The 11,894-nt window shown below is 35.2% G+C and overlaps 1 protein-coding gene across 2 annotated transcripts; it reads right to left on the bottom strand.

Annotated features, from left to right (window-relative positions):
* Nucleotides 1–4,689: 4,689 nt before the first annotated feature.
* Nucleotides 4,690–9,431, bottom strand: LOC137738365 (uncharacterized). 2 transcript variants are annotated; one of them, XM_068478002.1, is made up of 5 exons: nt 9,037–9,431; nt 6,460–7,311; nt 5,452–5,637; nt 5,227–5,343; nt 4,690–5,073 (listed from the first exon to the last, which is right to left on the bottom strand). In XM_068478002.1, the coding sequence occupies exons 1-5, from the start codon at nt 9,076–9,078 to the stop codon at nt 4,966–4,968; spliced, it is 1,305 nt and encodes a 434-aa protein (XP_068334103.1). In that variant the 5' UTR covers nt 9,079–9,431; the 3' UTR covers nt 4,690–4,965. The 2 variants fall into 2 exon arrangements, with proteins under 2 accessions (XP_068334103.1, XP_068334102.1); XM_068478001.1 differs by lacking the exon at nt 9,037–9,431 and adding an exon at nt 7,500–7,661.
* Nucleotides 9,432–11,894: the final 2,463 nt, after the last annotated feature.

The raw sequence follows: 11,894 nt of genomic DNA, 5'->3' as shown, positions 1-11,894 counted from the left end.
AAGTTTTTTTTTTAAAAGCACCACAATTACAAACCAGCCATTCCTATCTTTCACTGTCTTTCTCTCTCTCCACCCCCTTCTTCATCCCTCTCTTTCTTATTTCTTCTTCATACTTATCTCTCTCTCTCTCTCTCTCTCTCTCTCTCTCTCTCTCTCTCCTCATCTTTTTCTTCATATTGTACCATAGATTTATGAGTGTTTAATTTATGAGTGTTTTTCTCTTTTTTAAGAACGATTGAAATTTTAGGTTTTTATTTTATTTTATTGTATTTCAATTTGAGGTTTGGATTGGTTTGGATGCATGAATTTTGATACTAATCTTACAAAAATGTTGGAATTTTGAAACTAATTTTACAGAAGTGCTAAAAATTTTGAAACTGATTGTGCAAAAGTACTAGATTTTTTAAATTAATCTTGTAGAGCGTTGAAAATTTTGAAAATTATCTTGCAAAAATACTTTGAAACTGATCTTGCAGATATGCTGGAATTTTGAAATTGATCTTGCAGATGTGCTAGAATTTTGAAACTAATCTGGCAGAATTGTTGAAATTTTGAAACTGATATTGCAGAAATGCTAAAATTTTGAACTGATCTTGCAAAAGTGCTAACATATTTTAGATTCATCTTGCAGAAGTGCTGAAATTTTGAAATTGATCTTGTAGAAGGGCAGAAATCTTTTAAATTGATCTTGAATGAATTAAGTTTTACAAATCTAATATCAGTTTGAAGTTTTTACAGATGTGCCAGTTTGTAGTTTTGGTTGGTTAAGTAACAAGTCTATTGGAGCATGACTGGAATTTAAAATTTGGTCCACTTGTTTTGGCTCCTTGAAATAATTCAAAACTAGTGGTAGTGGAGTCCTATGAATGTATTTTGTGTTTTTGTCTTTAGGTAAAGCTCCCTAATATTTATTAATCAAATTCTTGATCACACTTGCAGGAATAGATCAGCTATCACCTTAAAAGATTTATTTCCAACATTCAATGGTTATGATGTTGCAATCATAAATATAAATGATCTCGAGTCTCTACATTTGCATCGATGCATTTATCCTCATTTAGAAATATCTTAATCATTAGATTAATCTACTAAATTTCAATCATTCCACATCAACATAATTGTATAAATACAACATAATCATAGAACACAAGAGAACAGTTACAGGAGATTGGCAAACAGAGAGAGAGAGAGAGAGAGAGAGAGAGAGAGAGAGAAAGAGAGAAATGGGTTGTGATGCTGCGTAAATGGTTTAATACAATTACTTTGACGTGGACTAATTGAAATTCAGTAGATTAATGTAATGGATAAAATCTTGATAAATACGAATGAGTACACTGATGCTAGATACAAAGACTCGTGATCCAAATATAAATGGTGGCCACTCAATTCCACCAATCTAATGTAATAGAAATGGGTGAGGCTACAGAGTTAAAATGTTTTCATTATAAACATTCTTGATTAGATTCAATCGGTGATAGGAAAGTTTGAGATTTCTTTTGTATAAAATGTTTTCATTATAAACATTTGTTAATATTATTTTGTTATTTTTCTAAACACCGTCTGAGGAGAATCAAACCTAGAATATTTTTTCAACGCTAGAAAATGAAATGTTATTATTAGACTATCACCATTGTCAAAAGTCTATACGCTCTAATTCTACGTAACTATGAGCTTAATCAAGTCGTCGAGAACAATATGCCCCATCACCTGCACCCAAGTTTAAATTTCTCTTGTCGTATTTTAGAGCTTCGTTTAGTATAGAATAGTGGGTAAATTACACTTTGCACTCTCGTGTTTGGATACATTTACAAACTCATACAGTATCTTTTTCGCGATACAATAATTGTCTTTCTCACATGCGCAATAGTAAGTTAGTAACTACCAACTACACAAAGAAAAAGTTGGAATTCACATAACAACCAAAGAAAAATTGAATTAAAAGCTAGGGAAGGGAAGGGAATCCGTAGCTTTAGGTTATATAGCAATGGATGGATGTCTCTATCTATGCCAAATTTCCCAAGTGGAATTGTGGGTAGAGTGAGTTATTGGCATGCCCACTAACACTATGAACACTAGTAAAATTGGATGAATGTTGTGATCCTACGTATCCACTATCATGACAATTTGACCTAAGGCACCATCGCTATGGGAATTCGGTTCAAAATTCCCTCCAATATATAATGATAACGAGTGTTTTAATTAGAATCGATTTAATCATCGAGACATTTTAGTTTGTGATAGGACTTATTTGAGGCAGATCCGCATAGGAATCTGGGTGGCCCTAAGAGCCTCCGAAGGTTGTACAAAAGCTAATGAAGGTCCTTTGGGGACTTGTCGACCCTTTTGTGTCCGCTAAATGTTCGATAAAATGTATGTCCAGCATATCTTGATAGCAGTCCGCATGCATGATACATCGTCACACTCGGCAAGCGTCTCAACACCACTTGAAAAGTCGTCTCCGTCAGAATGCACGTAGTATGACTTGGCAAAGGATGACATTCGCGCTAAGTGCTTGACAAAACCTTTACACTTGCTCCCTCTGAGGTTAGATTTCTAGATCCGTGACTAAACCTCATCCAATGTACACTACCTTCCATTGCACCTTAAAAACTCAAATACACATATTCCTCTCATTGGGAAACCAATATACATACATTTGAAGTAGCTATTTTTTAGTCTTATACCAAGCCAATAATTCCTGCACTGTGAATATTCAAACATTCAAATTTTGGAGCGGGAGGGAGGAGTGGGACCAACCGAATCTTAAATTAGGTACTGTATAATTATGCATTTGCAGGCCAGAAATTAGGGATTGAAATGTTGTTTTAAAATTTTGGTTGACAAACGACAACCAAAGGCCTGTCTATTTTGGGGAGCCGCCTCACCAACAAACCCTGTTGAAAAAATGAAGGCATTTTGTCTGCGCTCTGTAGTTTTTCCATACCTAACAACTAACATAACACACTCGTTTCAAAACCTCTAGACTTCCCAAAAGTCATCCCATATGAGCTTTTGGTTTTGACCTTCAAAATTTTTGGTGCAGAAGAACCTAGGATAAACAAACATGTCCCTTTTGATTCTTTGTTATGGCGGTTTTATTTTTCTGATAATTATGATACGATGATTTAATTAGGTGTCATTTAAACTCAAGATCTGTCGATATGTAGTTGTACCGTAAAGTCAACAAGTTATAACGAGATGAGTATCTTTATAGATTACACTAAGTTAAATGAAGAAGTTGGAGATGATAATTTTTACAGGCATATAAGGACATGTTTACCTGCAAGCAATTTGAACTGCAACTATTTTGATCCTAAGTTCTTTGCGTTTACTAAAATATGGGAAATGAAACTATTTCACTCCTTAACTCTCCTATACGTTTACTTACACGTGAGGAATTGGTAAGTGCAAGTTTTTTCTTAAAATCCGTAATCAAATACCCATAAATAAGTAATCGGATCAACAAGGATACGAGTTGTTCTAATTCCCTTTCCTTACCTCTCCAATTTTTAAACTTTCCAATTCATTCATTTTACTGTTTCTGTGAAGTGAACCTGCCCTAAAAGACTTGCTCAAGAAAAATTAGCACAGAATTGGATAATTACACCAAAACAATACACAGCCCAAATCCTTAGCTCGCACATAAACCACAAGGACATAAGCCCAAAATACGATCGAGCAAAGTTCCAAAACAAACCCAATAGAAAACCTAGACGGGCGAGTCCATTCAAATCAAAACCTTTTAAAAGGGAAATTGGACTCTTTAATTTAATAAAAAGCATTACGATGGTCCACGTGGATGCTTATGCAGTCTAAATGTCAGAATTTGTATCAAAACACGATAAGTTTGATAATATAATGGGTCTTTTCTTTGATAGCTTAAGCTTTGTTGTCTATCATGGTATCAAAGCATTGTTTGCAAGAGGTTACGAGTTTCAACTCTGCATTCCCTATTTCTTTGTTGTTTGTAGTCTTCATTTGTCTGCTTCTCCATGTGCAAGATAAGAGCGCGCGTGTGGTACAATATCTCATTCCTTGACAAATTAAGCTTTTAGGGTTAGTTACTCTCTAACAAGCATGACCGCATGAACAAAGAGAATGACAACGAAAACACTAATAATGTGAGATGAGAATAATTCTTCTATGAGCAAAGGACGAGGAACCATGTAAAATTGAAAAATCAAGGGATTATAATCAAAATTTAGGGGTTCGTTTGATATCACTTAGTTTTTGGGGATTACATTTTGGGCTTTTGAGCTATGGGGAAAATATATGGTGGAAAGGAGCTATAAGGAAGAGTAGAGAATGATGGTGGGAGAGAAAATCTTGGGAAGCAGAGGAGAAAAGAGGCATAAGCCCCAGAGGAAAAATTACCATTGGCCCTCAAACGAGCTTAAGAAATGACGGCTAAAGGTGTAGGGTAGGAGAGAAAACTTGAGAGACGACAATCTCTCCCTCTATCTCTAACCCTATTCTGGGTTAGAGATTTTAAAATTTCAAGAAACTTTAGACTCGATTGTTAAAAAATGCGCTACAAAAACACCATCAATGAAATACTCAAGCACTACAAAGTTACTACTAAAAGTCCTGAGCTCTGTAGAACTTCAAAATCCCTCGTCCAAACTCACCCTAAAAGTCTCTCGGGGTTCATAAGTGTGCAAAAAAATTCCCTTCGGTCCGAGGAAAAACTACATACAATGGTTCCACTAGTATTCAAATAAGTAAGATGCCATGAAATGTACACCTTACAAGGTTTGATGTCTGTACAAGAAATAGTATCACAAGACTTTACATAGTTATGCACTTTCTATAATTTCTTCCTGACTCAATTATTTATATGAATAATATATATAATGACCCAATTATTCATTTGTTTTTTTTTTTATTAAACCAGGATATACAAATCACTGGTGGAAAGAGGGTCCTGCAAAATTGGTAGATTATTAGTCTAGTACTATATGCTACTCAAATCCAGGACTGGATTGGGTAGCTGCATTTGAAAGAGTTCACTCCACTGATGTGAGCAAAGATGTCTGAGGAATCAACCAAATCCTCTTCCTCTTTCACAACTACCTGTAACAATATTTACTAATGTGAGATGACTGGAATAAAATGGACAGTAAAACTTTGTAAGGTGACAAGATGCCGAAGATAATATAAATCGTAACAGTTTGAGAACTGTTTCTTGCCAGAAAAGGTATGTGTTAAAAGTGTAAGAGGCATTACTTCATCGTCTTCATGATTGCTTCCCGCAGGTCTATGGGTCTCTCCAAAGTCATCGTTCTTTGCAAATCTTCCTCGGACTCGAGGTCTGCTGTCAGCAAGTGTTTTGCGGCAGGCATACTGCACATTTGCTTGGACATTAGTGAGAGTTTAAACCCTACTCCCTAGTATGAAGCACACATAGTAACATACATCCACTCATGCAAATATTAGTAAAGGAACATGAACCTTGATTTTCTTGGTGAAGTTCCTCTCATTCCTTTTCTTCATGTACCTGTGGATCTTCTCTTTCCTCTCTTCAACAGAGAGCTTTCCTACTTTAAAATTTGGGTCTTCGGCTATCGAAATCTCAGTTGGTAAAGAAGTAGAGTTCCCAGCCCCACTCACCAGTTGCTGATTCTCAGCACTAAGTGCCTTTTATAGAGGAAAAAAGGTGAAAATTACACGCAAAGAAAAAGTTGCAAAGAAAAATAACATTAGTCCCTGCTAGTGCACAAGAAAGAAAGTACTTCTGTCCTTATTTCAATGCTAAGCGTGCTGAAATAACATTAGTCCCTGCTAGTGCACAAGAAAGAAAGTACTTCTGTCCTTATTTCAATGCTAAGCGTGCTGATATTATTTGGTTAATTTGAATATGATACCATATTTTCCAGTCTACATGCAGATGATGACAGTCTAAAGGGAACAATAAGCAAGATGGTACTTCAGTAGCTGTGGCCCCTACGAGGGTTTACGACACTAAGTTCCCTTCGATGTCTCCTAAATCAGAATTCTAACTCTTTTTCAAATGACTTTAATGGAAAACCAGAGCTCATGAGAAAGACATAACTAAAATGCAGAGTTTTGTTTTGTTTTTTGTTTTTTTTTTTTTTTTTTTAAGAGGGCAGGTTCTTCAAGATCTTCAATTTCAACAACTATTCACCACAATAGTTTGAAAACTCAAAAATCAACATGATATAGCTAGTTTTAAAAGGATTTCGTTTTTCTTTAAACAGACTTCATTTTCATATAGAAGGAGGGGGGTAAAGAGGCTCCATATACCTCTTCTCTTTGTTCTATATGGTGTATCAAACTTCCTTCTTGATTTAAGTTTGAAACTTTGGAACCACCTTTTTTAATTCGAACATATTAAACTAAACTGTTTGATGTGTTTCTTGTGAGAAACAAAATAGTTATTTCTTAAATTATCTCCCAAGAATCTACCAGGTACTAAAATTTACTAGCAGTGATTAGTACCTGAAGCTCTTCGGGATTAAAAACCCTCGATAATGAATCTAGACAGAAAAATCCACCATTGTCTCCTTGATATTCCAAGTCTTGCTGTTGCAATTCAGAAGCCATAAGAATGCTGCTCGTGAAAATTCCAGTGTTGTCAGCAGATAGTGAAGCAGGATTTATAGGCCCAGTAGGCATGTATGGTCCCATAGGAGGACCGAGAAATGAACAAGGAGGAGAAGAAGGGTTCAAAGGAACATAAGAAGGCACTGAAGACAAGCAATCCTCTTCAAAAACCGATGCTAATGAAGCTGTCATAAGAGGTGGTACAGGTTCAGCAGGGTACTGTGAAAATCCCTCAACAACAGAATCTGCTAATGGCATTTGAGGTGGCACTTGAGAGAAATCAAATTGATCTTGCGGGGTTATGAGAAAGGGAGGTACAGAAAAGGATGGTGATGGAGAAAAATCGATGGAAGCTGATATATCATTATCAATTTCCTCTTGGGAATCAAATATTATGGAAAGATTGCCATTATTGTTGTTGATGGCATTGGTGGTAGTGGTTGCAGTGTTATTAACACTGGCGGCAGTGGTGGTGGTGTTGGTGCTTGTGGTGGTTGTTGTGGTGGTGGTGCTAGTAGTTGTGGGGGTTTGGGAAATGCTTGTGTCAGTATTGCCATTGTTATCCTGGTAGGTACTGAACTTGGTTTCTATATCTGGGGGCAGTGAAAGGTTTGTTCCAAAGGATGAATTTTCTTCGTAGCAGCAATTTGGAGAAGAAGTGACCTCGGAATTTTGTAGGGTCTCTTGGAATAGTTCCGGGTCACAAAATTCGAATATTTGAGAGCTAATCTGGCTGGAAATTTCATTCTGCAAGCAAAACATAATAGAGCAATGTTAAAAATTATGATTATCTGACAAAAATTAATACCATAAAAAAAAACAAAACAAAACCCATGTCATAGTGCAATAATAAAACCTTTTGCTTAGGATCATCATTCTTCATATTTTTAATCCAATAATTTTAACTTATCTTAGTGAGGTAAATGTATATCAACCTGCATCAGAGTAGGACTTTCCCTCACCCCCTCACTCGGATTTTTTCTTTCGATATGCATGAAGCAAGTATGTAAAAAGTTAAAAATAAATAGAAAGAATCGGAGAGTGTTCCAAGTTTCGGTTTCCACGGACCAACCTTCCATGTATATGTGTGATTCATTAAGCACATAAGTGCTCAAAAGAAGGATGGTTTGGTGGTGGATTTTTGTCTGCAAAGTAGAAAAAGATGTGCATTTGTACTCCATGTGACATGTAGGAAGAAAGTTACCCAATTGCAGCTAGAAACTAAAGGAGTAAACTAAGAAGGAAGCTCATGGTATGTAAGTTTTGTTCAGTTTATAGAAACGACTCGGTCCGAACAAACAATTAGAATTTAAAAGCACTTGGAGGAAAAGAAGCAATTATGTTATCCATGTGAAATGCTTGTCACACTAAGGCAGTCCTTTAGCCATCTAAATGCAAAAGAATCAAGATTAGAAAAGCTTTTAGGAGAAGCATAAAGAGCTAAATATTCCCATTCTACTCCAATAGGAAAGTGGGAAATAACTAGTAAGCAACCCTACGACAATGACAATTTTGTGGGTATATTGGCAACAAAGGTTGAAATAACCATCTACAAAAAAAAGAAGGTTGAAATGCCTTAACCCCACAAATTATTTGGGGAATAGAACTCTAGAAGCAAGTCCATGTCGATAATATAAACGTATGGTATCAAAGTTTTGTATTTCCTGTACTTTTATTCCAACTAGTTGCTCTACAACTAAGAAGTACAAGAGACGGTGATGATGAATTCTGTGATTTTTGGAGATGTCGAAATATTTACAAGGCATTCAAATTTGGATAATCGAAAATGCATACGCGACTGGGGAAGATAGAGATGCGAAAGGGATTGAGCAAAATGATGGTTACAGCACATAGCAGAAATCCCAGAAAGAGGTGAAAGTGAAAGGGAAGGGATATGAAAATTCCTTGCTGCTTGACTCCTCAACCAATTGGACCAAGACCTTTTGACCCAAACCATCTAAGAACATCAACATTGAACCCAACAAAGCATAAAAAAAAACATTTAAAGAATTAAAGAACAAATTGATTCGCATGCAATTATCTTTTAATCTAGGACTAATTCTGAAAACCCCATTTGCAGAAACACACTAATTTGCAGATTAAATGTCACAAATTCAAGAAATACTTAAATCTCTAGACTAATTCCCAAGAACCCAATTGCAGAAACACACTAATTTTGAAGATGAAATGGTAAAATCTTGAGAAATATTTCATCCTTAGACTAATTCCCAAGAACGCATTTGCAGAAACACACTAATTTGCAGATTAAACACACACATATATACATGACTGTGTATACGTACATATATATATTTATGTATTACCTTAAGACTAATTCTGAAGAATCCATTTCCGCATACACATTAATATGCAGATTATACACAAAATACATGCATATAAACACCATTATGAATCAGAAATCACAATATGAATGCATGCATGCATGAACAGAGATTGAGATTGGGATTTGACCTGCTCCTGCTGCTGCTGCTGCTGAATCACATGCTGCAACATGATTTCCAAATCTCTCTCTCTAGGCTTCGAAAGCTTAATAGATATTGGTTCGGTTGCTTAATTAAAAATTAGCAAGAATCAATGAGAGAAATACTGTAGTAATAGTAATGCATTAATCAATATTTACATGCATAATTTGCTCCTCCTCAGACGGACCCGTGTATTATTTTCTGTGATCTCGATGGGATCAAACTATATACAGAAGGAGGAGCCAATGCAAAAAAAGTGCAAAACGCAAAACAGATTAATTAAAAATTAAATTAATTCTTTTTCAAAAATGCTAATTAATCAGCTAACAATATCAAAAACCAATTTACAGACAGACAGACAGGATAATGACAGAAGAAAAATAAATAGGGAAGGAAGGAAGGAAGAGAAAAACAGAGAGAAAGAGAGAGAGAGAGAGAGGAGGAGGAGGTTATAATGGAGAGAGAAGGAGGAGAGAGAGAGTCAGCTAAGAAAATGGAGGGTGTGGGGTGGCTGGAAACTTAAGTTATAAACTGAAATATATAACGATAGGGATGTGTCCGTACTTAGCCGTCAAGGCTGGCACTGGTCAACCCGAGCGTCGCGGGGGATCGCAAGTTTCTGAGTCCGTACGTGCCGTGGCACTCTGGGTGAACATAACTGAAGGAGACGGGATACGTGGCCAATCGGACAATGATCCGGAAACTAAATTTTATAAACAAATGATATGCGTATTAATAATTAAATTATTACTTAAATGTTGATTAACGTGTTTATTTTTATTATCATCATATTTACATATTTGATTTAGAAATTTGGTATCCTTACAATTATCTTTTCGTTTTAACATGTTGATTAACTTTGTTATCTCGCAACAGTTAGAGCAGAATTTGGTTGACCAAGCCCTTTTGCCTTTTGCTCGATTCTTTGAAATGTTTTTTTGGTAAGTCCCGATTCTTTGAAAGGTTTGTTGAGATAACGAAACGATGCTGAAAATGGCAAACTTTGCTTCTCTTTTTGCTTTCTTTTCTGTTTTCTTTTTGGCGCATTTTATGGTTGAAATTCCTTGAATAGCCCTTTATGGGTGGAATTGTTGTGTTGTGCAACGTTTGGGTTTAGATGCGAGCAAAGGGCTGATTGAGTAAAATAATAATATTGGATTAACTCAGATTTTGAAATGTTACTAATAGCTCCGCAATATAATGAAAGATTACACAATTTTATTGACGGATGAGTTTTAGATGTAATTTTCTAGTTACGTTTGTGTGTTGGCTTACAGAAACGTATCATGAGCTGTATGTTAGGACGAGGAAGATTACAAAATTAAATACAATATTGACGTTACTATGTGCTCAAGTGGCAAAATCATCAGATATCGTGTTGGCTTGAATGAAAATATGAGTAGTATAATAAAACATGGGAATTGTTATTGGCACTTTAAAAATCTGATTCTACACTCCAAACATTTTATATTTGGAAAAAATTATACACTTATGAGGAGTGTAAAATGAGATTTTTAGAGTGCCAATAACAATTCCCTAAAACATTTGCTTCAATAAATGTCAAATAATCCAGAAGATGATTGATATTTGCCACAAGATCTAAATCTTTTTGTAAATTGTGTGTCAGCCTCCTTCAATATCAACGGATCAACGGATCACCGGATTTCCTCTGGACTCAAATAAACTGAGTCTAAGGATCAAGAGATCTAGACCATTGAAATTTGATCCAACGGCTACAATTATTATAACTTTTAGAATGCCCCCATGTTTGTAACTATTTGATCAAATTTCAACGGCTCATATCCTTTGCTCAGGAAGCTTAGTTTATTTAGATCCAGAGGAGATCCGGTTCCAATATCAACCTCATGAAATGACATAAATTGTTTTCTTTAGAATACAATACAGTAATTCCTCTATTGTATAGACGGTTAATCATGAGCAGAAGTTGGACCCTAAAGATTAAGAAGGACAATGAAAATGATTAGGAATATTAGTTAATCAATGGTGGATTATGGAATATAATGAATGGTAGATTATTGGAATTAAGACTCATAGTAATTTGGGAATTATACCCAACGGATAAGGATGAAGTTAATTATTCCAAAATATGTGAAAAACTGAAGAGTGTTCAATTTTTTTTTTTTTTTTTTTTTTGAAGAACCTGAAGAGTGTTCATTGAACTAGCTTGAAAGGAAATAAAAGTAATGCCTAGGGTGCTAGGCGGGTGATTAAGTCGGAGTGACTCACTTACTCGATTATTTCGAAGTGCTTTTAAATCTCATTTTATATATGAGTAATGTTATTCATACTATATTTTTATATCACATTTTTATTCCACCTTAGGTGGTATCTGATGTGGACAGCCACATCATTTAAAAAATTTGCAAAACCCAAGGAAAGGAATGAGAAAGACTCATCCTATACCACAATCATGATTTAATTAACTAGTTTTTCTTAATTATTAGTTTATTAAATAATGAACTAAATTTAAAAATCTGATTAATTCAAATGATGTGGTTGTCCACATCAAATGCCACCTAAAATGGTATGAAAATCTGGTACAAAAACATAGTATGAATAGGGAGAATATGTATTCATCTTAAATTTAAGGTTAGAGTAAATTGTAGCTATGGTCCCTTAACTTTAACTCAATTGGGGTAATGGTCCCTCAACTAAAAATTCATTACTATTGGTCCCTCAACTTTAATTCAACTTGAGAAACGATCCCTTAACTTTAACCCAATTGTAGCAATGGTCCTTCCAACATAACTCGTTTTGACAAAAATTTTGACGTAGTTGACGAAAATGACCATAATTACACCCTTTGATGAGTTGAGAGACCCTTAT

Source organism: Pyrus communis, chromosome 6 (assembly GCF_963583255.1).
Source record: "Pyrus communis chromosome 6, drPyrComm1.1, whole genome shotgun sequence".
NCBI lineage: Eukaryota > Viridiplantae > Streptophyta > Magnoliopsida > Rosales > Rosaceae > Pyrus > Pyrus communis.
Note: the sequence above shows the minus strand (reverse complement) of the source record. Positions and strands in the feature narration are given on the sequence as shown.